At 42.4% G+C, this 27,553-nt stretch overlaps 1 protein-coding gene across 1 annotated transcript; it reads right to left on the bottom strand.

The window, feature by feature from the left end:
- Positions 1–1,007: 1,007 nt before the first annotated feature.
- Positions 1,008–25,087, bottom strand: LY86 (lymphocyte antigen 86). Its single transcript, XM_009872996.1, has 5 exons — positions 24,967–25,087; positions 11,162–11,248; positions 9,657–9,785; positions 1,953–2,005; positions 1,008–1,265 (listed from the first exon to the last, which is right to left on the bottom strand). Exons 1-5 carry the CDS (start codon positions 25,085–25,087, stop codon positions 1,167–1,169), a joined length of 489 nt encoding a protein of 162 aa, XP_009871298.1. The 3' UTR covers positions 1,008–1,166.
- Between the last annotated feature and the right edge of the window lie 2,466 nt (positions 25,088–27,553).

Genomic DNA, 27,553 nt, shown 5'->3' on the forward strand with positions numbered 1-27,553 from the left:
GAATTCTGGTGTAATAGGGTGAATACATCATAGGTTGTCTGGGACAGCAAGGGATTCATCAGCTGTGCTGGGATCAATGAAGATGAGCCCTGTTTTTGTTGCTTGACCAAGCACAAAGGTGTCAAATTAGAAATAGCAGTTCAAAGAGGAAACTGAGGCATTTCTTAGGCTGAAACCCTGCTTGGCCAACTTTCCAGCCCAAGTTCCTAATCCCATGTGCTGTCCTGTGCTTGGCTATTCTACCTACCCATCAGGGATGTCAGCTGCAAAGGCTCCTGGAATGAGAGGGTTTGGGAATGTCCTGCACCTGGGAGTGTAATTTGTGTTTACTTCTCTTAAGGCTTCATGCTCAAGGCATGAAACAGTTTTTCCTCTGCTAGCATATGTGTCAACATGACTGATATTTCATAATAACAACAAAAAAAGTGCTTGTTTAACTTGTTTCCCTCAATCTTTCGCCCCCCACACTTTAAGCTTTGAGTGGATCCTAGAATCATGAGGAGAAATGAGAAAGACTTATTCTTTCATTATGAATTTATTGAGGAGCAAGAAGAGCACATAGCTTAGGTATAGAATGATTCAGGTATCACTTGACATTAAAGAACAAAAAATTCCAGGTAGACTCCAGAAGACTCAAGTGTTATGAATCCAGTGATAGGCTATGGATCACTGGAAAAAAAGGCATATTCCTTCTGTTTGGTCTTTATTCCATGGTTGTAACAAAATCTATACCGGTGGAGGCTCCAGACAGGCCCCAGGGAAGATTGAAGACGTTGAGTGATGTAACCACGTAATATGTGATGCATATGAAAGTCTTCCTCAGCCTGTGTTAGAAATGGAGTCTCCATAGCTTGTTACAAAACAATGTTTACACGCCTATCTGTTCTGCCTTGTGCAAGTTTCATCCTAAGATGGGAATGTTGGTATCGGATACTTTCTACCTGCAGCTGTATATATTAGAACCAAAAAAGTGGGCTACAGTGTGCATTTAGAGCTAAAATTACCACTAGAGGGTCTAGTGACTTCTTGAAAATAGTGAGTTTTAAAGAAGAATAGCATTAGAACCACCATGTGAGAATTACTTCCTTCAGAATCATTGTAGCAGGCAAGCAGCTCACTTGGCTTGGATAGCTTTAGTAGTCTGTAGATTTCGTGAAACTGGTTTGTTAATAATCATAATCTAAATAATTTTTCACGGTGAATTCGGCACAAGCGACCATGACGTGATCTTCATTAGTCAGCTTTGCTAAAACAATGTAATCTCCCTGTATGAGACAAACACAAAGCAAGAGATTAGCCCATCAGTAGTACATAAGTGTTAATGTTTCTATGAAATAATCCTCTTCCTAGAAACAGAATTACACTTTTCCCAATCAAATTCCTCCAAAACCTTTCCTGTCAATGTTTCGGAACTGCTAAACGACTTGCCCGTATTTTCTGCCAAAATAGTCTCATCAGGGATATTGGCGCTGACAGCACAAGTTCAAAATTAAAACGGTGCAAGGGGAACAAAATGTTTTGATGCTTAAAAATGCCTTTCAAATCTGTGTAACTTTTTGTGCTTCTTCTGAGCAAGCACAATATGGCCTGTACTGTTTAGTAACTGGAAGGAGAAGAGGTGCTCAGGTGTCTGGCACTTCTCTTCCTTGGATCTTGTTCAGCGTGTATGCTGTTGTCACAATGAATTTTTATAAGAGAGCACCTTGAAGGATATGTATGTATAGATGACTCAATCTGTGGTTAATTCTTATGTAATAAAACAAGGGGTAGTTTAATTTCAATTTGTGTAGCTAAAACTAATAATTCATGAGTCGTGTGGTATTTTTGTGTGTTTTTGTGGTGGTGTTTTGTTCTTTACTGGTCTAAACTGCAGAAATGTGTTGATGTGATTGCTCGTAGTCCTGTGACCCGAAAAGCCCTTCTGCCTGGGTGCAGAGCTGTGACCACCTTACCTGTGGGATTTCTTTGAGTCCCAGTGTGACTGGTCCCTCATAGTAGAGGTGTTCTGAAAAGCAAAAATGGCGATGGGTGGTTAGACATGCAGCACACGAAGGAAACAAGCAGCTGATCGTAGATGCTTTTTCATAATAGCACTTCAAAGTGCTCCAGTGACAAGCGTTACGGAACTGCAAAGTGCTCTACACACAGTCTTGCAACAGCCCTCCAGGGAGAGATGTGAGGGTGTTGCTGCCTTATGGGGAAAGCAGGGCAGGGCCTGGATTCGAGGAGGACCTGCAGCCCCTGTCTGAGTGGAGGAGAGGGGCACAGCTTTACACCACTGGGTGGCTGTTCCCACGTCAGCGTGCCTCCTGCAAATGGGGAAATGAAAGGGGAGGGGGATTGCCAGGCGCAAGCCCTTTAGCATGATCTGTTAAACACCTGCAGCTACAATAGCTGAACTGTGCGGTTTTGGTAACTTTAAGAAAAAACAATCTGAGCTGAGTGTTTCCGTAGGTGTGGACTTAGGACTGCTTGCTGAACATGACCTTAAAGTAACGAGAAAATGTCTGTCTTGCTGCTGAGGAGTCCCCACCAAGAAGTTACATGTACTAGAGCCATCATAAGTTCTGCTGGTGACTGAAATAGAATCCAGGAGTTCCACCTTCTGATCCTCATCTCCCTAGTCATGAGGCGTGCTTGCTCTTTGAAGAAAGGGCAACTTTGGCATTAATGGACAGAATTAGCAAGCTGTTCTGCAGTTCCTCCTACTTTTTCGTAGCTCACTAGGTCATACTGCAGACTTGACTAAAAAAAAAAAGGTATACATGTTTCAATATTTCAGAATTTCTTGCAGAACTTGCCCTCCACAACTCATGGAAATGTCTAAGAACTGTTTAAGGATTCTCTTTTTTTAGGTGTCATGAAATAGTCCTTACTTTGACAGTGACAGAGGAGTAAGTGTTTCATCATATTTATGAGTATGTGCTGGCATCTTGATGCTTGTTGCTTTATATAGACTTGATTTAGTCCAGCCTCACTGTACTGGTTTAAACTGTTTCTTGTGAAAGGCTGGACAAAAAGTTTGCAATGTGTTTCTTGTATGGTCCCTCCCACCATGCAGCAGGTATCTGAATTGGAAAAGTCTATGGAAGGTGTTACCTACACATGCAATAAAATATTAGCTAGTGCCTTGTGGCAAACTTGTAGTCAAAACTAGGAAAAGAATAGGAGAAACCTGGGATATTGCCAGTGTTCTACACTTTTGCATTAATGAGGAGTTTATTAAACATAATGCTCTAATGATCCTTGGAGGTGGAGACGATGCAGCACTTCTCAGTGTTGCCCTGGAAAAAAACTACTACTTATTCTATTTGCTGTTTTGGTATGTTTTGGCTTGTCACTCTTGAACTGATCAACCGTGCTGCAGCTCTCGTACTGTACTTATTGCCCTCTGCATCCCTGGCTACTTCACCTGGACACCAAGGAGTCTTTCTTTTTCACAGAGCAGTCGTTATTGCTGCTTGCTTCTGTGCACGAAGCAAGAGCCCTGAAGTCTGACACATCTTTGCTGCAGAGAGCGTGACTCAAGAATTTTAAAAATACAGTGCAGCCTACTTCTCTGTTTGCAACTTTAATAGAGTGTAAATGGGAGTTAAAGGCACTGCAGACTGCATGGCTTGAGCTGTGTGTGTGTGTTGATGTGTGCTAAGCATATTGCGAGCTGCCCCCTCAGGGTGGTGCGAACCATGCAGTGGTGTTGCTCACGGCTTGCGTGTCCTCTTGTTCAGTAGGGAGCCTTGTTTGACTGTCTCTCCTTCAGTCACCTCTGAGCCTAGCAAATCTTGGATAGCAGCAGGTGAAAGTGGAGAGGAAACTGGGCTGTGAAAGATCACCCTTCCTCAAAGTCCTCTTCCACAGGGCCATGGAAACTCCTCTTGGATCATGGGGCTTGTCAGTCTCACCTAGGCTGTTGGAAAACCATCCAGAATTTAAACATGCAAACACAGCATTCAAGCTTTGCAAAGCCTATATTTTGAAATGAAGTAGGAGTCACCAGGCCATAAATTTGTTTCTGAAATGAGGGCAATGCTAATCTCCTTCAGTGTAGGTAGAAGCTATTTTTTCCCCTCCTCTTTGCTGTGCCAAAGTAATGATTATATCAGAGCTAGATGAATGCAGTCTTAGGGCTCTGCCTCAGCCATGTCTGAAGTTTTCTGCGATTACTCTGGTATGTGGTAGCTCTGCCTTTGCTCAGTAATCAATGGAATCACTCTCATGGGCTGTACTATTTTTTTTTTTTAGGGAGCCTTCAGCTGTGGAGCTAGGTGCTGTGTGTCCAGCATAAGGTCTGTGTTTACCGATTTGTTCTTCAGCGTTGCCTTATTTAGGTCTTTCTAACCACAGATCTTACTGTGGTTCACAGTTATTAATCATAAAATATTAAAGGTTGGGGAAGAGTGACTGGAAAAGATGCCTGGCAGAAATGGATCTGGAGGTGCTGGCTGAACATGAGCCAGCAGTGTGCCCAGGTGGCCAAGAAGACCAACGGCATCCTGGCTTGTATCAAAAAATAGTGTGGCCAGCAGGAGCAGGGAAATGACCATGCCCCTGTACTCAGCACTGGTGAGGCCACAGCTTAAATCCTGTGTTCAGTTCTGGGCACTGCAGTATAAGACATTGAGCTGCTGCAGCAGGTCCAGAGAAGGGCAACAAAGCTCGTGAAGGGTCTGGAGAACAAGTGTTATGAGGAGTGGCTGAGGGAGCTGGGGTTGTTTAGCCTGGAGAAGAGGAGGCTGAGGGGAGACCTCATTGCTCTCTACAACTACCTGACAGGAGGTTGTAGTGAGTAGAGGTCAGTCTCTTCTCCGGAGTAAGAAATGATAGGACAAGAAGAAATGGACTCAAGCTGCACCAAGAGAAGTTTAGACTGGGTATTAGGAAGAATTATTTACTGAAAGCATACTGAAGCATTAGAACAAGCTGCCCAGGGCAGTAGTGGAGTCACCATCCCTGGAAGCGTTCAAAAAACATGTAGGTGTGATGTTTGGGACACAGTTTAATAATCATGATAGTGTTGTGTTGACAGTTGGACTTGACATTCTTAGAGGTCTTTTCTAACCTTAATCATTCTATGATCATGTGGAGCTACTGGAAAGAGACCAGTAGCCACTGATATTATTAAGCAACTGGAACATCTCTCCAATGAGGAGAGGATGAGGAAGATGGGACTCTTCAGCCTAGAGAACAGAAAGATTAGGTGAGAGCACATCAATATGTATAAATACCTGAAGGGTATGGAGGACAAAGCCAGACTCTTTTTAGTGGTGCCAAGTTACAGGACAAGAGGCAGTGGGCACAAATTGAAATGCAGGAAGTTTCTCCTGAACATCACAAAGACTTTTTTTATCACTGACAGAGGTTGCCCAGGGAGGCTGTGGACTCTGCATCCTTGGATATTTTAAACAAGCCTGACTGGACATTGTCCTGGGCAACTTGGCTGTAGGTGGCCCTGCTTAAGTAGGTGAGAGTTGGACTAAATCACCTTCAGAGACCCTTTCCAACTTCAAACATTCTGTGGTTCTGTAACCAGCCCTCTAGAAAACTCCTGTGAATTCTTTGCTTCTGTGATGGGAGGGAAAGGATTATGCTGCTTTGAAAGTACATCTTAATAGGAAAGCAAGGGCAGCTTTCACTTTCAGGTGGTTGAGATCTGCCAGGAAATAATATGAACCCATAGATCTACTGAAATTTATCATTCATATTCACTTTGGTCCATGGCAAGCTCCTCAGTGCCTATGCTGGCTAGATCAGACTTTTCAGAGCTTGTTCAACATTCCCCTTGCATGAGGTTTTCTGCTACAATTCCATAAGTGTAAACATCCTGCAAGGCTTTAAGGACTTAGTTTATCGCAGCATCCCTCATATACATTTTTCTCCATATATTCATACATTTTTACATTTCTCCATTGAAAGAGAATGAACACATCTGCTGCAGTAAGTCTGTCACAAACGCTGAGCCTAGCTCACTGAAAGAATGCTCTCCAGATGTATTAGCGAAAAATGCACAAACATTGGGAACAGTGTAAGTCACAAGTGCTTTTTTTCCAATAAAAAAAGTCTTTCTTGGTCTACTGGTAAGTTATGGTGTCTATAAAACATACTGCCATCAGTGATGTGCTTTCAGTCCACCTTCTGTTTTCAGCCCTTTTCCTTAAAGACTTAACTGAAGGTGATTTCTGTAGAGTATCCTGGAAAACATTTCTGACATGCTGCTTATAAAAGGTGATATTACTGTACTTATTGTAGCAGCTTTTCACTGTTGTTTCTACTGAAAGCAACTTAGTCTTTTTTCCTGCTAGTGAGCAGGCCCCTGGTGGCTCTGAAGTGCAGCTTTCATATGTGTAAGAACTTCCTGAGGATTGCTTCAAGTTACTAGTTACCATTTATCGTGAAGATGCCTCTCATCCCTGACAAAACACCTATAATGAAATTCTCACTTCTCTTTCTCAAATCTTCCTTGCACTGAAACTCTTTAGACATTCTCACACTCTCATACTATATAAAGGCCCTGTACATCTGCACCCACCTCTTCCTTTTTCTATGTTTTACATCTTTTTAGTTCTTAAATGCTACATGTTGGAGTTCTTCTAGGACATGATCGTGCACCCATACAACTGACATGCAACTTCTGTGAGTTTTAGGGATGCAGGAGTGATCTGAATAACCGCCAGCCTATGGATGTATAGTCAAGTGAGAAAAACACATAGAAATACATATATGGGTATGTGGGTGAGAAACATCCACTCTCTTTACACGGGAGGAAAAAAATGAGATGGGCTAAGCAAGATGCTGTTGAGTATCAGCCCAAAGACTTAGCTTTGTGGTGTAGCTGCTTTCTCAGAAACACGCACGTAAGCTCTCAATGCGATGCCCAGTTCTGTGATTCACGTTACATCTTCTACTTTTGTATGCTAATACTATTTTGGGAACTTGCTCGCTAACACCTACTGAAAGAGACAATAATGTAAAGAATGGCGGTCTGAAGGGAGAGGGGTTTCTCTCTGGTTTGGGAGCGTGCACAAGGAGTCGTGCAAGTGCTCTGATGGTGCTTTTGTCAGTTGGGCGTAAACTTTTTCAGATTTGCAGAGGATGCAACTATATTTTGTCAGGAAGCTTTGTTTTAAGCCTGCAAGTTGCAGTTGGCGCATTGCTAAATATTACTCTGGCAGGTCTTTTTGTCTGATTTTAGTGATTGCATTGGGAAATCTGTTAAATCTTATGTAACTGTTTTCTTCGTAGGAAATGGGGAATAACCAGCACTTTCTACTAAAAAAAGAGGAAGATCTGAGTTCCTGGTATGCCACAAAATCTAGCAGCTTTGTTTCTATTGTTCTTAAATGGACAATGTTCTGTTTCTTTGCCACATTTGAGCTTTCAACTTCATAACAGGCATATAGCTCAAAGAAAATTCTATTGAGTCTCAGTAAGCAGTGCCAGATGTGACCTTGGCTTAACATAAATAGTAAATACTGTATGATTTTGACAAACATGAAACCTCCAGCTAATTCTCCTAAAAAACTTCCAGTCATGGCAAAACTGCAGTGTTATAGCAGGGAAAAGTAAAACAACCCAAACACCCAAGATTTTGCCACATCTGGCTCTCCTAAGTCCCTTTTCCTTGTCAATTCTGCTCTGCACATCCACATGAGTGAGTGGACCAGCAAAGCTCGTAGCAGAATTAAGTTCTGTCTCATTTTGGGAGAGGGAGAAACAGGTAATTTTTGGCATCCTTGTGGAAGGCAAGAAAATTCCATGCAGAACTATATTTGAACACAGGTCAGATCTGGCCAGATGTTGAAAGTGTTACCTGTACAGCAGGGGGAAAAAGGGGATCTGCATGAAAAGCTTCAGCTGAAAGTGCTCTCTGCTGCTTTGTACCTTTGCTAGGCTGTGTACTTGGCCAGTCGCAATGCTGCCCTTTCTGCACGGGTATTAGGTCTGACTTAACAGCAGTGCTAATGTGGTAAATTGTGGCTCTACTGAATTGCCTCAAACAGGTCTTCTACTCAACTCTGCATCTTAAAACACAGGTTAAATCAAATGTCAACTAATTAAGAAATACCACATTTTCAGTTTGAACCTCAGTCTGAGAAAGTTCACTTCTTTCCCACTGTGATTTAATTACTAAATAAAACCACTTAACAAAAACTACTGAACAAGGGGATGTGTATTAAAGTGTGTGGCAGAGGTCCTTGCACTAACTTAGAGATGCTTCTAAATGAAGATATATAGTGTTATTTAAGCAACCAACTATGGCTTTATATCATAATGTACTTCAATTAGTAGAAACAATCACCTGTCAGTTTAAGATTAAGTGACTTGAAAACCCCAAGAGGTTTTGGCTTTGTGGCTTAATGTGTGAATAGCAGTTTTTTGCTCAGCCCAGGACTGACTCTACTTCTCCGTAATGTATTCTCTAAAGAATGTTATTTAGTACTTCACCAGAGTAAGATAATTTTTCAGTAAGTCTGTGGGTGATTTTTTTTTCCCCATTCATTGTAATTCAATTGAGGAAACCTCTGAATTAATTTTTTGTCTATGTAGCTTACAGGATTTACGTAATTAGTTGCTCATGTAGCATTTCTCTATTATTCTTTGTGAAATTTCTATGCTGTATGAAGTGTCACAGTAATTTTCCAGGGGCTGACTTAGCAGCAGTGCTATGCATGATCTTTAAACTCATAACCCTCACACATGAATTATTGTGGTGTTATGAGGATGAAGATGGAAGTAAAGGAAGGCAGAGCCTCAGAAACTAACTGGTCCTCTAAACTCTGAAATTTGCCTGCAGCTCTACCTGTTTATTTCAGAATAGACCTAGAGAGATGATTGTGATGCAAGAGGGATTTCAAAATAACTGTTTAAAAGATGTGGATATTACAGTACAAGAAGCATGATCGTAGCTCTTCCAGACACACAATGACTAGCTGTTCACTACCTGGGCTGGGTTGTGGTACGAGGGACCTTGAAGTGCCCAGGTGCACCTGGGACCGAAGATACCTGCTTTCTGGGGGAAGCTAATGCCACTGTAAACTAATTGGTGCAAGTCTGTGCCAGCTGGCAATTTTAGTGGCATGAACTGAAATCATCCAACTGCTGCAATAGGCATGTGTTGAGTAGAAACAAGTTGCAAACCATAGATGGCATCAGATAGAATCTTGGTACAAATATCCTTATTCAAGCATAATTCTTAAAGTGAGTTAAGAACTGCCCTTGAGGATAGGAAGTATTACTTGCTTAATAGTGAAGAACATGTTCAGAATGGCTTGTTTGTTTGATTATTCATTTCTTTTGCAGAACTGGTCTTTATTTTTCTCATACTTCTTGCTCACATGACAATCACGTGGCTATAAATAAAGCTTATGGACCTCTCTGCTGTTGGATGGGGTCACATTACGACAGCTGTTTTTCATAGACTTGAAATCCCATGTGTGTGCAGTATTCTGTGATTAAAAGAAAAGCAAGCAAACAGGTTAGGGGAAAAAGCAGGCTCTGAAATTAAAATGTCTCTGTCCTACTATGTTCCTGTCATCTGTTAACATGCTATTGAAGTAAACAGAACATTGCGATGTATTGGTGCGTTCAACAGCACAGCGGGTGCATCCTGCTTGGAGCATTCAGTAGCCGTCAAACACTTAGAGTGCCACCTAAATTACCTCCTTTCTTCTTTCCACAGAAAATAAGCTTAGAATGACCGGGCTCGCAAAGCGCCTCTGAATAGGTTAAGACGGTCTTCCCATTCATGATGAGGTCAACTTTGACATACAGTTCTTTGATGCTGTGTCCTGCAAACAATGCAGAAAGAGAGCTCAGAGAAAGTATAAGAATAAATAAGCTTGTTACTTCATTTTCACGGTTTCTTTTTCTTTCCTTCCCCTGCTGCTGTTTAAGTTGTTGAATGTTTTCACTGCAAATTTCTAATATGTAGAAATCTATGCTTCAAAACCAGGTCTCTAAGTCCATTAGGGTATATAATAGGTGATGTAATAGCATATATCTTTATTATTAAATAGACTATGCCCATGACTATTTTCTGACTTTGAGGCGAATTGGCATAGTAAATCTTGTGTCCATACACCTGAACTTCCTTTCCTACTGTCACTAGCAGCGGGACCATACCCAGTGGGCCCCCCAGGAGCAGCCTGAGGCCTGTACAGCAAAGCAGCTTGGCGGTGCTGGGAGGTTGCCTGCTTGTACCTGGCTTGCTAACAGCAATATAGCCAGAGAGGCTACTGGATTTAGAGGGAGGTCCTGTACTCAGCGTTGTTGGAAAAGGATTTGCAAATGCCTGTTACATGATTTTGCAGACTTGTTTAATTTTGCAGCCACCTGGAAACTGATGCTCCTCAGGCTAAAGGGCAACATATCTCACTTTTTGCACACAAGGAAGCACCTTCAAGTGTTAAAAGACACTGGACACACATTATGTTCGTCACTGGAAGCATATAGCAGAACTTCTGTGAACTTGGGGCCAACAGGGTTGCAAGAAGGTGGCTTTCCTGTGTGAGTATCACAAAGCAAGCTATGGTTAATGTTAACTCATGCACCCAGCCCTTTAGCTCAGATGCAGTTCTGCTTTTGCCCTGTTGTTGCTGATCAGTCAAGTGCTGAAGGGTATAATTTCAGCTAGTGCAGGTGGTGAGCTGGTGGCATGACTGTGTTTCCTGAGGCTAGCACTGTCCCAACATGCTTCTGTGCATGCCAAGGAAAAGGGGGACATAGGTGCCCCCACCTTGCTCTGTGAGAGTCCCTTCAGTGTCTTACCTGCAAGGGTCGGCCTTGGCAATCTGGAGTGTGCAGGTCATGCTGACACAGGAGTGTGGGTGCCGTAGCCATCTCATTCAATAAGACTCTCTCCAGACAACTTAGGTGTGAAGACAAGCTCTAGAGCAGACCCCACCTTGGCTACTCTATGTACAAATGTAGAGTGGGAGAGGAATAGGATCTGAGGGGCTGGTATGACCTGCTTAGGCTGGCTTATGTTGTCTGAGGCTGAAATAACAGGATTGACATTTCTGTAGCCCTGCACAGGTTTTGAAATTTTTCAGAAATGAAGCCTGTTCATATTTTAGAGAAGGCTGTCACCCTTGTTTACTTCTTAATACCAGCACTCATACATGCATTACCTGTTTATGGCATGAGAGAATAGCAATTCACTTACTTAGGATCATTGCAGCTCTGATGTTAAAGGTGTGCGTTGTGATGTCAGAACAACGGTCAATGCTGAAAGCAAAATCTTGCTGGGGATCTGTTTGGAGACAGAAAATAGTAGGTAATAGATTGTATTTTTAATGGGATACTGATTGTATAGAAGAAAACACTAAAGTACAGAATTGTTATAAAAAACAGATTAAGTATTCCTTAAAAATTCTCCAAAATGTGCTCAGCACTGTGTTTAATAGCTCCTTCTGTCCCTCCTGCCACTTCAGTCTGAAGCATGTTCAGGTGATAGCCTATATGTGGTTAAAATCTTCTGTGTTGGGAAAATGAGCCAGCTTCAGGGAAAGCAAATTCCCCATGGTGGTGGCTAGTCAATACTCATTCAGCAGTGAAATCTTAGCACTACTGTTCTTCCCAGGCTCTGCGCATCCCCATTCCCGCCTCAGCACTGATGAGCAATTGGTTATGATGATTTTTTTTTAATTCATTTGCATTTCAAGATGGTTTAGTGAGACTGAATCTTGAAATGGGATGACAAGTCCAAAAATGGGAAAAAAATGGTGTAACTAAGATCCTGCTGTATTTCATGCTGGACCCACCACTGTGTGATATTTCTAGAACAGGAAATATTCTACATTTAAGACTTTAGCAGACCTGGGCTCCAAGAAAGTCCTACAGCTAATGACTGGTGTGAATGTGACTCTCGGCATTTCCTACGGTACCCTTTTCTCTGAGTCAAGCTCCGTAGCTCTGGTACAGACATAATGGCTTTCCTCCACAATTCCACCTTCTTCCTTGTGAGCGTCCACGAGACTCCATGCGATGCCTGATGGATTGCCAACATGTCACCCTCTGGTGACAATTGGCAGCGGCAGCTGACAGCTCAGTTGCCACAACCAACAGCACATGCAAGTGTTTCCCAGAGCTGTGGCTGGAGACTGAAAGATCTGGCCAGTTTGGAAGCATATCATCTTGAGCCTCAAGACTTGCTTTAGGGATAGGTTCGTCCCTCGTGGTGGTTTTCCAGCCAGACTGTCCATCCAACTTCTCCTGTGGAAACCAGAGAAGTGACTGTGACATGTGCAAAAGCAGCCATAGGCTGCCTGGTTTACATAGAGCTGGTGGTGACAAAATACGGGTTTTGTAGTTGAATTCTGTTTTATTGTTGCTTGAGATAATCTTCTCGCTGAATTGAAAATCATGGGTTGGGAGAATTTCCCTTTCATGCTGTGGTGAAACTTGAGTCATGGGTGTCCTCTGTAAGGCTGAGCTGTCATCTCCATACTCTGACCCGACTTTTTGCAGCTGAGGGGGACACCACTGTAACAGCTGGCAGGGAGCAAGCCCAGGTGACCAAAGCATGGAGAACGTGAAATGAACACAAGTGCTGGGAGGAGCTGGAGGCTCTAAGCCAGGCTCTGCAGGCATGTGGATTGTTAGTGTGGTCCAAAAGGAGCTCCCAAGTCTCAATTTCTGGTAAATTAAAGTAACTGCTTGAAGGAGGGGGATAAAAGGCACAGGTATTTCTTACAGTTCTGTGTGTCACTGCTGCATTTTGTCCTCCACAGCACTAAAGCAGTGTCTTCAAGTGAATGATCTGCTTGGGACAAAAAGGTAGTGCCTGAAGTTTACTGGATCAAGTGTGACAAGAGTCAGATGATCGTCTTTCCTCCCTTTCTGCATCCCTGTCAGTTCTCGCTTTGTTATTGTGGCTTCAGAAGCTGTTGCAATCGGGTGGGAGAACGATTTCCTGCTCCAGCTGGAAAACATGCCAAACTTCTCTTTTTCTCCAGGACCGTTATGCCTGCTTCCTCTCTGATCTCTACTGCCTCTTGGGGCTTGGTTTCCTCTTTCCTCTGGACTTCTGCAAGAGCCCCTTTCATTTCCGTTTCATGTGTGTTGCAATGATAAAGTTCAGGACGCAGCTGCTCAGGTTTAGAGGACTTGGACACTGATGCCCACAAACAGTGCTTGTTGTCAAATGGCTAAAATTGTCGGCCCTGTAATTTCCGGGGAGACTCATGGTCGAAAATGGGACTGCAACATATACAATGCTCTTCTCTTTTCCAAGGGGCTAGGCTGTACTTTAGTCAACAAATTGTAGTATTAGGGCTGGAAGTTGAATTTTTAGTTTAAAATCTCTTATTGATGACTTGGATGGAAAGGGGATGTTTATGAAGTGGGGCTTCTCTGGAAAGCACGAGCTTCTTACAATGAACCTGACCTCACGGTCGTTTAAGTTTGGATTTCTTGCACCTCTGTGGTTTTTGTTGTTGTTGTTTGTTTGTTTGTTTTTTCTGTGTGTTGAGATCTTTTGCCATATGACATTTTGTGGTACGTTGTAGCCGTGAGTATCTTGTACTGTGCCACTGGTGGCGCAGCATAGGACTCTGGTGTATTCATAGAAGTGTTGTCTGGTCCACAGAGAGGAAGAAATGAGAAATTCCAACAAAATCTGTTAATCGGAGGACTTGGATTTTTTCTTGATATTCTGTTGCAAGAAATGGAAACTTTTCCACTGACATAAGAAACCTCAATTAATTTTCTGCCCATCTCCCTCTAGAAATTCAGTCTATGACTTTGCAATCTAAGTTCTCAGATATTGTGGTGTGTGTGGGGGCCTCATGCTGAAATCAATTGAAAGGATGTCTGGTTGCTAAATCTATGGTGCCAGGGAGTCTGGATTCCAAAACATGTAGGCAGAAAGGTTGCTGCTAAAAGGAAATTCAAGAAAATAGCGGATTTTAACCATTTGATAAGTGAAGATGTCTGTAAATTCAGCTGTGCACTATGAACTGAGGTACCGTGCCATAGTGTGGCAAAAGGCAACCTGAGGCAATTGCTGGTTTTATTTAATCTTGGATGCACAACTGTGAGTCACTGTGTGTTTCTCATGGAGGTTTAATACTTATTCTTCCTTGTTTGCCTCAGTCCCAAGTGAGCTGGTTAGACTGAAAAAAATACGTGTTATGTCTTTCACATGTGCAGAGCAATAACATTTACCGTTAAATCTCTAAAATACGTGGGGCTGCCCTTCAGCCTTCCACTTCCCTGCAACATTTCATGGTGCATGGTACTGTATGTTCCCAGACTTCCCTCCGCCCACTCCCTTCAATCTGCTCCATCTTCCATAATTAAAGCTAGAAATTCTTCAACTGGTTACAGAGTTTTGCTTTTCCAGTTCAGCTTTGATATATTACCAACACACAAAACGTTGCTGGAAGTTTTGCAAACATGCTGAGGTTTATTGGTGAAAATCTGCTTATTGAGGGGGGAGAAGAGCATTTTTTGGTGCCTCTCTATCTAGCAAGAAGGATTTGGGCTGTAAATGTTTATATCTAGCATGAAGGTATCTTGGAGCAGGATTTTGACTGAGGTTTCTCTCTAGACTGTTCTAAATCTTTACAGCTCTGACAAAGAGGCAAGTCTGTGGCTTTTGTAAACAATGCACTGCAAGATCTCTCAGACCTGTTATTTGAACTCGATGCTGTAGCTTTAATGCTGACCTCTCAACTGTATCTAGCACTGAACGTACAGCTTGCAGGGAAGACTGGCTCCTGTAGTACAGTCCTGCTTTGTGAGAGAGAAATTTGGGATGTACCTGGTGTCTTGCCCCTTACATGGCACGTTGCCACCTGACTGCACGTGTCCCACCTCCCATTTCAGCCTTACTTGAGTAGAGGTTTATTGCTCTATTGACTTGGTATGTGGTTTTCCTTGCATATGACTTATAGGGCACCTACAGTGTGAGATTTCAGCCTGGCTTACTCTTGCGAGAGGCTCATAGCGGTGAATTTGGCTGAGTTTTTCTAAAAGACTGAGCAGGTGTGTGTAGTGCAGCCTAGAAGCTCCAACGAGTTTCTTCCTAGAGTTTCTTTTCCTGCTCTTGCTCTTGGCAGAAGGTTTATAAGTAAATCAGCCCAGACGTGTTTACAGTGGTGCATTTGTGACCCTCCTGGTTGCAAGCCTTGTACCTTTGGAGATTATTACCCCAGTAACAGGGACGACAGATGCTTTCATGCCTCAGTTGCTGCAGTTGTGGGGCCACCAACTCAAGCTCCTGCCGATCCTTGGTGCGCATCAAGCTACAGGGTTGTGAGTTGGGGCTGCCCTTACACCCCACAGCCTCCTGTGCTCCAGGAGGTGATCTCCAGATGGAAGATGAAGCAAACAGCTGGGAACTATAATGTGCTAAGCTGCTATGGCCATGTTCCTCAGAGCCTGAGCTGCTAGAAGACTAACTGGGCATTACAGAAACTGCATGGCCAGATGGGAAGCACCTGGAATTTTAAGGAATTTTGCTGGGCTAGCGTATAGCAGCCGCTGTCTTTTATTATTCTCTCTACCCTCCCATCTTGTTAACTATCCTCTGCTGGCTTTACTCTTGTCTGAATCTGCTCTAAAACCACATTGTTTCCATATGAGCATGAAAATCAGTGGTATGAGCAAATACAAGCAGCAAGCAGGCAAGCTTTGCTAGTAAGAATCCACATCTGTAAGTCTTGCAGTGGTGAGAAGACTACAAATTGGTAAGCTTTGGGTGTTTCAGAATAACACTTTTAGGAGCAGATAAGCCACCGAATTGAACGGAATAACATAGCTGCACCTGACTAGAGTCATTCAAGGACAAACTGGTGCTAGAGGAGCTGGAAATTAGCACAAGGAAGAAACATATTTAGTAATTACCCAACACTCCTCACCTTCAAAGCTCTTAATAAAATTAAATCATTAGTCCTTACAACATTCAAGGTGATGAAAGGAGAAGGAAAGAATGAGGAACTGTTTGGGATCTCAGACTTTATGTATTCACTCAACATTTTCGCTTTAATGTCTATTTAAATAAATTAACCTGAATGCTGGAGGTTATATTTGACTCTGAAATCTACTTATGAAGTACCAAGGAAGAAGCATCAGGTGAATTAGCAGCTCTCTGGTTGTCCGTTTATATTTCCCTGAGCACTTTCAGCTTAATGAACTTCCCTTTGGGCCTGCCGTCGCTGCGTGCCACTGCCATGTCCAGACACCGCTGGGAGGAGCAGAGTGACCCTCTGTCCAGAGGGAAGCAGAACAAATTGAGACCCCTGTTGGCTGTGTCTAGCATGAGGGTGCTTTATCCCAAGACGCTCACCTGGGACGCAACCAGCTCCAGGCTTTTGCCTAGTTCAGGCAGGCACTCTGCCCTCATTTGCAGGAGGAGTATGTTTTATTTCCTGCACCTTTCTGGCTTGCTTAAGGAACATGAAGGTGAAGGAATAGGGAAAATTACAGTTCATGTACTCTTAATGTCCAGGGGGCACAGACTGTGTGAATTCCCCTTTGTGAATGATGTGATCAACTTGTCTCTGAGGTCTACTTAAACCTGAAGCTTTTGGAGATGTCTAATGGAGTGAATAACTCTGCTTGCTTTCTTGTAAAATGTGTGTGGCTGTTGAGGGGAGCTGGAAGATTTGGTCTTGGTATAGTCTATAAGCTAAAAAGCCCCAAAACACTAGCAAGAGGAACTTAAAATATGGCTTTAAAAAGAAAAAAAAAGTGTTTATGCAATACTTACATCCTTTTCACTCCTCAAGAATACTGAATAACAATAATAAAAGAGCAATTAGATACTGAATGGTTAAATTAAGGTACAGGTATTATTAGTTTTGGAGCAAGGTAAGTCTATCTTACAAAATCAGTTTAAAAATGGATGAAGGTTTTGTCTCTTGCTGTTTCAAATAAAACTCATTGCTGAGTATAACTGATGTCTGAATTTGAAAATATTCAGAAACAGTAACTCAGAAGGCTGGTAGCTTCTCTAGACATGTTGCTGGGGCACTGACTGCAATAGCGGCAGCATTTGGGGCGTGAGGAAGAGATGTGGGGTGGAGGGCTCAGCTTGTGAGCAAAGGGGTTGAAATGTGGCAGATGGAGGAGAGAGATTTTCCCTGTGCCCTGTTGAAGTCACTCAGCTGTCACCCGTGGCCATGGAGCTTCTGGCGGCCTGGGTGAGGAGCTGTGTGGTGCAAGGAGCTGGAGGGAAGCCCTTGTAAAGACAGCAAGTGTGGGGGCTGTGTTTGGGGATGGGGCTGTCACGAGCAAGCAGACTTCCCAAAGACCTGACCTGAGCCTTCCTGCCTTTTCCTGCCCTAACCACCTTTCTTGACAGCAGGCTTGTTAGAGCTGTTTGCCAGGTCCCGAGGGGATATCTGGTGTCTGAAGGTTCATGGAGACTTTCCTTCCTTTTGCCTAGAGGTGATATGTGGAAAAAAGGGAGATTTCTGTGCTTCTCGTGGTATGACAAAGCTTTGTCTAAGCCAATCTGAGGAGACAAAACTGAAAGATGCTGGCTTTCAGAGAGAGCACGTACAGATCTGTATTTGTATTTGATAATCCTGATTTGTCCTAGTTAGCTTGAGAGAGAATGGGAGGCAGGGCAGGCTTCAGCTACAGCAGTGTAACAAGAAAATACTGCATTAATTTGGGCCCAGCAGGGAATGTATTAGAGGGAGAAAGTCGTTGTTATTCTGTCTGTTGGTAAGAAAACACCATGCGCTGCATGAGTAAGATGCATACAGTAACTGCCTGTATTCCTAATCAGATCTGTCTCTTCTCTCTTCATGTGGGTGTTTGGGTGTTGGTGTTTTTTTCTTTTTTTTTTTTATATCATTCTTTATACTGCTCTACTTGAGACAGATCTCTGGACATCAGTGCTTGCCAGTATGACTGGGGATTCACAACAGACTTGTGTCAGAAATAGAACCAAACATTACTAGTGACTGCCCTGCTGTTAAACACATGCCATGCTCTGGGATAGCCGGCTTTACTGCTGATTATACAGAACAGCAATCAGCAGCATATAAATGGGATAAATGTTCCCATTTTCCCAGGATGGGTTGAAATCCACTGCTGGAGTGTGGCAGTAAACTCTAATTGGAACGGCAGGCTCCCTCTGCTGAGGAAACTAGCTGGGTTCCCACCTGCCCCATCACCGCTGGATTGTTTGACAGGAGCCATCTGTCTTCAGGTGAAGAGGAAACTGGTACATTGAATTAATTTGTGGTAGCTTTCAGCAACTGGAAGCTCTCCTGAGTCTAAAAGCAGCGCCTGGGAGGGATCAAAGGTTTTGGGTTTGGTACGTGGTGGTTCTGCATAGGGTATTTAGGTATCTCGTCCTTGATGGCCACTGTTCCTCCCTAGTTTTAGGTTGCCACAAGCATCCTTGAATTTGGTGCAGTGACACTAGCACACAACAATGCTGAAATCCTTCTTGCGTTTTTCTGAGATGTGTTGGTTTTTTTCTTAGACTGTTCTGGATATTTTTGCTGAGAGACTTTGAATAGCTGTGAGAACCTGATCTCCTGCCTCTAATTTCTTTGGTAAACTGTAAAGATTGTAGGGTCCAGGGGTGTTTTGAGGCCTTGAAGACAGCTCTAGATGAGACGGTGTGGGAATGTCAAGAAAGCCTAGCAATACTTCATGTGCTTACACAGAAAACTTTACACTGGAGCACTTTATGAGCAACTGTGGTTTGTTCTTGCTCCTGCCTTGGTGCAGTAAGTGTGGCTTTTGATAGTTTATACTCCATGTAATACAGGAAGCTAATCTGAAATTTTCATCAAACTGTTAACGTAGCTGTTTAGTATATTAGACTGTTTAGTATATTAGACTGTTTCCTCCACAGAGACTCAAATTTAACATACACTAGGAAATGACGGTTCTGCCTTGCCCACAGTACTTCTCAAGTGTAGTGCAATATACAGTTTTCTAGGTGTGTCTCTTCTATTTCTTTCCAAAGGGAAGAATGCATTTTCCTTTGGCTTGCCTTGTAGGCTGTTACCCTTCCTGCTTACAATTCTTTAGTGACTCAGTAGCTACAACAACCAAAAGGTGATAGTTGGGAAAATGTGCCTACCAGTTTATATTTAGCAGCTGGAGATAAGCAGGAGGGGCTGTCACACGTAAACAACCCTCTTTTGCAGTCCATGATGCAGGACCTTTATTGATTTGGTGAGGTAACGGTCAGTGTGAGGAGACCTCTGAGAACTAAATTAGATGGGAAAATTTAAAGCATGGTGAGAAAAATTCAGCTGAGGTTGATTTTCTGTACTACTAGTCTCTGTGAAAGCATTAATATTGATTTTGCTAAATGGTTTAAAGTCTAGATGCTGAACCTAATGTCTTTGCCAGAGTACCTTGGAGGTATGAAATTGTCTCCTGCTCCTCCTTACCCTTTACATTTTAAAACTTACTAAGTACTGTCCCCTGTCTAAAAGAAGAAGTAAAATTAAATCGGAGCAACATTAAGAGGTCACATAGGAAAAGAAAGGTTTAATCCTCCCTAATGAAGTGGAGAATGAAATGGATAAGGTAGTTTTAATTCGTGAAGAACTCAAAACTTTAAAAGATTTGCGTATGCACTCATATCCTTGCTACCTTGATTCTGATGATAGCTTCCATTTGTTAGGATCTGGTGCCAGAAATATGCATGTCAACATCTGGCTTTCCCTCTGGAATAAATAAGAAATACCAGATGAGTATAGCAGCAAGGCCATGATACTAGGATGGCTTGGACAGAGCAAACAAACCAAAAAAGTGTTTTCAAGTTAAATTCTCAAGTTCTTTGATTGTTTGCCCATTAGCGATCTATGCAACAAAAGATCAGAGGGGAGTTGGTGTCATGTGGCTTTAAATAATTTAGAAGCAGGAGAAATTGCTGGAGACTGCTTGAGGGAAATAAATAAATAACTCCAAGAGAAGCATCTGGCTCAATCTGTCTGCCAAACCCCCAAATAATAATGGAAAAAGAACTTTCTTTCACCAAGTATCTAGAAGAATGTTTGCCCTGAAGATGCACGAGGTGAGATTTTTTTTGCAGTTTTCTTTGCCAGCTGAAAATATTGGATTACTTATATCATTTAACTAAAGCATGTAAGTATGTGGCCAGGGAGGGAGAAGGACTAGTAACATTGGTTGACACAGAAAACAAAGTGATATGTTGTAAAATTAGGGCTATAACGATAACAGTTGATTTACAATTTGATATCATTGATAGAGCAGTGAGGGATGTCGTGTATTTTTAAAAAGGGAAAAGGATTTAAAGAGAAATAGTATATTTGATCTCTCAGTGTGTAGGAGAAAGGATGTGATGGGCTGAGTAAGGGAGACTCTAGTAAACTGAAACTAATCAGTGTGGAGAGAAAAATAATCAGAAACTTTTAATCTAACTAGTCTATTAGCTTCTGCTTTTTTTTTTTTTTTTTTTTTTTTTAGTTTTTGAGCACTGAAAAGTTCCCTCAAAGCAGAATTCAACAGGAGATGTCTATGCTATCTGACCAGAGTACACACCAGAATAATTCTATTGACTTCAGATCCAAATCTGAGCTCGCAAATTTAAAGAAAAGAGAATTTCTCTACCTATAAAAACAATCTAGTGTTAGCTCATACTGGAGTGGGCAGTGCTGCTCTCTCCTACTGTACCAACACAGGGCAGCAAAAACTTTTATAGAAATGACCCTGCTTGAAGTGATGTAGAGCTGGGCAAGAAATTGTGGAGCTCAGTGGACATAAGTTCAGTCTGGCTTTACTCTTTATTTTTATACGTAAAAATAATTCTCTAGGTGATCAAAGGACCTTGCTTCTCTGTCTCACAGAAGATTAAACAAATGGTTACTCATATCCCTAAATATGCTTTAATTTTTTAAAATCTGTAGATACGCAGATGTGAAACTTGTAAAGAAGGGTGCAAGCACTTTCATATATAGGTTCTGGAGACTGAAATGAATACTGATCACTCGTCCTCCAGCTTCACCTAATGCCTATTAACCTTGCTTTGGATTCAAAAAAGAAGAAAAAGCAAACACAGTCAGCTATGAATTGGGAAATACATTTACCTGTTATAGCAAAAAAAAAATAAAAAATTACTGTATGGACTGAACAGTGTTTTACAAAGCCTAGGGAATACTTCTCATGATACCATCTTCAAATACTACTACTTTGACCCTCCTGAAGATTGCCCTGGAATTTCCCATTATTTATTCCCGTGCATAGAAACCAGTGTCCTTAATTGTTGATGATCTCCAGACCCTTTCTGAGAACCTTCTGTCTTATCAGTGGCCTTTTCTACACTGTCAAGAAATCTACAGTTTCAGTCAGCTCTGAAATCTCCAAGGTCTTAATCTAAACGTAGGGCTTTATTAATCCCCAAGCATACCAGTCTGGGTTTGGTCAAAACAAAATCAGGCGTTCTGAAATACTGATTTGTTGACATAAGCCCAACTAACGTTTCAAGAAAGAGCTGTGAAAATAGTTGGGAAATCTTCTACACGTGTCTGCAGCAGCAACCACCTGCTTTACCTTACGAAGAGGACCCATTTGAACAGTATGTTGTAAGAATGTTTCCACGGCTAATTAAAACACTTGGTCATACACGAATGGTCTGGAAGCAGTTGCTGGGAGGTGTGTTGAGGAGTTGTATTTTGTAGTCTCCAGTGGATGCTTGACACTAGGACAGCACTACCATCTGCCTGGGGCACTTTGCTACCTTTGCCTTCCCACCTTTCCCTTCCTAGACAATTTTAAAATGTAACTGGAAAGATCAAAAATGTCATTACTGTAAGAATCACTGTGAAATTAAAAGGGATAGGAATCAACCATTTCTGTAGCAGGTTCTTTTCATGTCTCTGCATAGACTTGCCAATTACAGTTCTCTTTTCTCAGCTGGAGATGTTAACCTGTGCTGCTTTTCTCCTGGGATCCCTGCCCAGGTTTCTAAAGTGATTTGCGGTCATTTGAGATCTTCCTTCTTTTTTGTCACTTCTTCCTGGGAGGAAGAGTGGCACTGATGGGAAATGCCTTGGTATTTATAGACTGTCTCGGTGTTATGTCTCCTGTGGTTATATAGAGGAGGCAGCATATTGTCTCTTTACTTAACTTTTAGACCACTCATCTCTTGGCTTGAGTTTCTCACCATGGACTTGCTGCTGAGAATTTTTGTCTAATTTCTTTGATTTACTTTGTGTATTTTTTTAATAAGTGCCTTCTTGATCACTAGGGTCATGTCTAGCACTTTTTTTTTTTGATGCGTGCCTCAAGATTCTGGTTACTGAAAGTTTAGTCTATGTGGGTGGCAATAGGGATCCCCTCTATAGGATCCAGAACATGGAGTGAAGGTGGGGACCTGATGTGTGCCTGCATTGTACACACTAAAGGAGCAGAAGGCACCTAGAGCAAGTGCTTGTGAGAGGGAATTCCTGGGTACTGGAGATTGCTCTCTATCTTCAGTTATCCACCTAAGCTTCTTTGCTTCATATTAGCTCATATTTTTGGCTTTAGTCAGATTTTTACTGCATTATAGGAGAGGATCTGACAAACTCCAAAGTAAAAATGAACACTTAACTCCTTTTTAAATGCTTAGACTGAACTCTCTTCATCCATTGATAGGAGGAATTTGGCTCCAGAAATAGAGTTGTGAAGTATTTGGCTAAAATTCTCTCAACTTCCTTATGTTTTACTTGATTCAACCCTGGTTCACTGATACCATCCTAGAGTTTATAGTAACAGCAATAGAGGTGAAATCCTGACCCTCTCAAAAACAACAGGAAATCTTTTACCCAAGATTTCATATTTAGATGGCCAATATATCCCCAAAATATATATCATCTCCTGACATCTTCAGTAGAGCAGGAAATACTATGGGGATTCCTCAGATTGGAGGGATGTGTGGGGCAGCCTTCCCCTGAAACAAGTAAAGAGTATGGGCAGTTGCCTCATGTTAACTCTGTGCTTGCTGACATTACAAAGTTGTCATAAGAAGGTTTCTTGTCTTGTCAAACTGAGGCACTAGTATGTCTCTCTCCTCCTGTGGGGCGGACAGAGCTGAAGAACAAAGCTATGTTCTGCCCATCTAGTTGTGGTTTACAATGAAATGAGGATGAAGCTTCTCCTTTTCTGAAAGGGTGCTTGGCACCTTTGGCAGTGTTGTGAGCTTGCCAGTGAGCTTAGTAAGAGCTGTGCCTTCTCTGTGGGGAATGTAGACCAGTGTATTTGGATTTATCCTTCTCACTTACAGATTTTTGGGCTTAGCCCAAAACACCGTATATTTTTCTGCGTTATGTAAGCTACCAGACTATGAGCTGGATCAGCAGAAATGCAGATGGTGCATCATGGTCTGATGTTCCAGGTGTGGTAGGCTCTGGAAAAAGGCAGGGCAGAACATTGTGACAGCCACTGTAAATGCTGTCGCAATTGAATCTGCCAGAGCTGTAAGGGAGTGAGGAGTCAGGCTTCAAACAAGGAATCTGATTTAATTCTTGCATTGTTTCCATGTCTGTGTAATCCTCTCATCTCCCATAGCTGTGCTTGGGAGAACAGAAGACCACTTTTAGTGTTGGGACCTGACCTGTATAATCTCTGGTGTGTGCTTCTCAAGCTGTGAATTCCTCCTCAATGAATATACCTCTTACCTTTTGGTGCATGGCAAACCAAAATAAGTGACACACGAGCTCTAAACAAATGCATTTTTTTAGCTAAGCCGGTGACGTTCATAAGCAGCAATACCTGACTGACACGTGCCCGGCAGACAAATTTCATCATAATTTGAATTGACTCAAACTGTACCCTGTGCCTCTGTGTCAAGGCATCTCATGCACACTGAGACCTGTTGAGGGAACAGAATTAACTTACACAATGAATTCTTACTAAAATCAAGTTAATACCAATGCTTGCGTTCAATATCTAATTAAATATATTCCTAATGCATTATAGCCATTTGTAGTATGTGCAGCCTGACTTCAGTCTCCTGGGAGCAGGCCAGTAAAGAATAGCATTACAAATATTTATTTACTTCTCTTGTCCCTTACTGGCTTTATTTTAATGGGTGTGCAAAACTGCATGAAAGCTACAGGGGAGAAAAAGCCCCCTGGGAAACCCTTTGTATTAGGATGAATTAGAAAAACAAACTCTGGGGTGCTCATTTGCCATGAATCGCTTTTCACATCACGTGCAGCAAATGAATGAGGCGTCTGTGAATCTAATTCCCTTTGTCCCAGTTGTAAAGCAGATCAGCACAATAGGAGGCACAAGGCCAGCAAAGCAAGAGCTAGAAAGCAGGCACCATTCAGTGAATTCATTTTCAGTCATCCCACTGCTGCCTGCTCCTTTTCTTCTCCGCAGATTTACAGAACAAACACAAAACCCTATGGGCCCTGGGAAATGCCTCTGTTAAGTGCTGCTGCTGAAGTCTCACTAAGCACGATGGCGGTGGCAGAGAACAGGAATCCTTCCTGCTGTCACACCGGGTCCCTTCCCACTCCAAGTGGGAGGACAGAAAGCACCTCACCATGTTGCTGCACATTAGGAAACCAGCATATCAGTACGTTAAAGAGTCTGTGGTGTCCTGAGGCAAAAAAGATCACAGAATCCTAGAATGGCCTAGGCTGGAAGGGACCTTAGAGATCATCTAATCCAACCTCTCTGTCACGGGCACGGATGCCTCTCAACTAGATCAGATGAAGATCTAGGGCCTTCCTCTCTTTTTTTAGAATAAAAATCCTCATAATTTTCTTTCATGCTGAACTGAATTTCTGACATCTTATTCTGTGTCAGATTATATTATTTCCTCTTTATTATCTTCTATATAAATAGAGTTAGGTGTGTGTATGTCAAACCAGCTATTTTTGAAAGACTAAAATATTTTAGCTGTGAAGCCCAGTGCTGAGTTGGGAGTGTAACCCTTTCATTCACTACCTGGCTATAAGCCTCTCTCACTGCATAAGATCAACTCTGTTGCCCAACTAAAAGGAAAACAGAAACTTAAAAAATAAATCTCACCACAGCTTTTGTAATGTATTTCCAAGTTGTCCTCTTTGCAGACTGTGTGCGTAGGCCATTCTCTGCTGGCATCGATGTAAAGCAGGACTAAGACGAGAACAAGAACGCCTGATGTCTTCATGGTGGCGGTAGTAGTTTGCAGGATTAGTTCTCTGTCTCTTGGTAACCCTCTGTGGAGGGAGGTGTTCCTTCCTTTCTCCAAGGGAGACAGGAGTTACTACATTCGTGCCTGCAGAAGGGTTAAGGGAGCCAACACAGCCTTAGCTTACCACGATGTGGTGTAAACAAGAGGCTAATCAGAATTGGAGGGTTCTATTTCCGTGTGCTCAGACTTCTGCTTTCTGCTTCGCGTTAGTTTAAGCTAATGACAAATGAGCTAATCACACCTACTCACTCTGCACGGCGCAGCCTTGCCTCGGTGCCTGCTGGAAAAGATGCAGTAAACTGCTTAGCTTTTCTCTTGCTGCCACTTTCTTCTCTTGAAGTCAAAGCATTTGGGTCAGGACTTCAGACAGGCTTTTTAGCCTTCTGTTTTGCTGACCAAATTGCCCTGTCTTGATTATGCAAAGTCAGACCAAATTTTTTGACTTATTTTTTTCATTCTGTCTTCCTGGTTATTTAATTGCCCGCTAGTGATGCTGTGCACTTATTTGCGTCACTTCTTTCTTTTTTAAATTTTTTTTTTTTAAAAAAGCTGGGCATTGTGCAAGAATTATTAGTGGCTGTTGCAGATGGCAGGCAATGATCAGTAAGCAGCATCTTCAGTAAACTTCTCCAGTGCAGCTTAAGACCCAGGATTGGAACAGAATTTCAACCTGTAGTTGCCAAAAAGGTCTTTCCTGGCCCGAGCACCAACTGGAAAAAAGCTACAAGCTAAATTCAGCCCTAAAGTAAATGTCTACAATAGTCTTTTCTGAGCTAGAGACAAGGAGAAATTGGCTCTGTACCACGACAAAGTTGGATTAAAATCACTTTGGCCATCTCAGTCTTTCTTGCTCTGAAGCATGTGAGTATCATTTGTTCTGCTGCTGAGTAAAGCTGAAGAGGGGAAAGCCTATGTTCTTTAACGAACAGGAGAGCACCTAACAAGATAATTATGAAATGATGCTGAGCAGTAGAGCTGTTCCTCAGGCAAAATCCTGGCCTGAACAAAGGTAATAAAAGTAATCCTGTAGATTAAAGTGGGGGCCAAGATTTCAACCTTGATGTAGTAAATTTAAAAGCCAATTCGTTGCCATCCAGGAGACCTTGCTTTGAATAACGAGGCTCAGGCCTGCTTCGTGTTTTTGGATACTATCATGTTGCGGTTCAAGCCAATCGGGACAAAGAACCATGTGATCTCCAGCTCACTCGTCCCCTCCCACCCCCATTTCCACAGAGTTGTGGAGGGAGACAATTTCAACTAAAAAGTCTCAAGGTTTGAGATTAAGGATAGGGAGGGTAATACTCTACCGTTTAAGGTGATGGGTAAAGAACCAGAGTGACCTGGGGAGAAAAACATAGATTTAATTCACCACTACCATTTGCAAATTAGTATAGTGAGAGGAATAGGTCAATAAATATGACCTGATCTTAAGTACAACTCCTACCTGGAGGGGAGGCTCTCAAAGTTTTGCATGAGTCTACTCCCGCTTTTACAAAAAACCTCACCAGACTCAAACCCATGATGTATCATAATGGTAAATTGTGTGTCCAGGGCCAGGGGGAGAATCCAGGCAACTGTCCTTAGACATGATGTATATGTATGAGTCACATAAACCAGATCTGTCTGGTCGGACTTTGCTTGTACGTTGATAGTTGAGAAAAGCAAGCATTACTGCAAAGGGAATAGTAAGGAGAGAAAATGTCTAGGATTACTGTAATACTTTTAAACTAGAATAACATAAAGCAAAAATCCCATTACAAAGACAGTGAATATCAGATACAGCAATTTATTACGAACTGCAAAGTATGTTAGATCAGGACTGTGAGGACATCTCCTGAGATAAAGTCATTTGAAGCTGGGAGAATGCATGGGAGAAACACCGTACACGCTTGCCCTTCTCTTACTCTTCTCTGCACGCCTTCTCCACACTGCTGGGAACAGGTTGTTGGGTTAAATGGAGCCTTGCTTTGGACCATAATGATTTACCCAGACACTGGACTTATTCTTTACCTGCTCTTCCATCTGCCCACCCCATTGTGTTGGAACAGCGTTGCTGGTGCCAATGGCTTTTGCAGTGCTGACTCAAAGCAGTCTTTTGTCTTTGCAGAAGCCCTATAGTAGCTGTTCTATAGAGATCCAGGTGTCCGGGCCCTTGCCTTGCAGAGACTTTGGTCTAAGCATAAGCAGAAAGCCCATGAGAGTGGAAGAACAGTGGACTTCTGCATTCTCTGGTCTCCTTCACTGCAAGTAGGATGGCTGTGGTAGGTCTTCTAGCAGAAACTAAATATGCCTTAAGATGAGCTCAGGAGCTCTGCTACACACAGGCAAGTGTCTGCACCGTTTCCCTGTCTGGAGCATAGACTGTCTCTTTCTCTTTTGAGAAAGCTACTTCATCCTTTTTCCCTTTCCCAGCAGTGCTCTTGACACTGACTCAAAATGACA

This window comes from Apaloderma vittatum, unplaced genomic scaffold (genome assembly GCF_000703405.1).
Source record: "Apaloderma vittatum isolate BGI_N311 unplaced genomic scaffold, ASM70340v1 scaffold8757, whole genome shotgun sequence".
NCBI classification, from domain to species: domain Eukaryota; kingdom Metazoa; phylum Chordata; class Aves; order Trogoniformes; family Trogonidae; genus Apaloderma; species Apaloderma vittatum.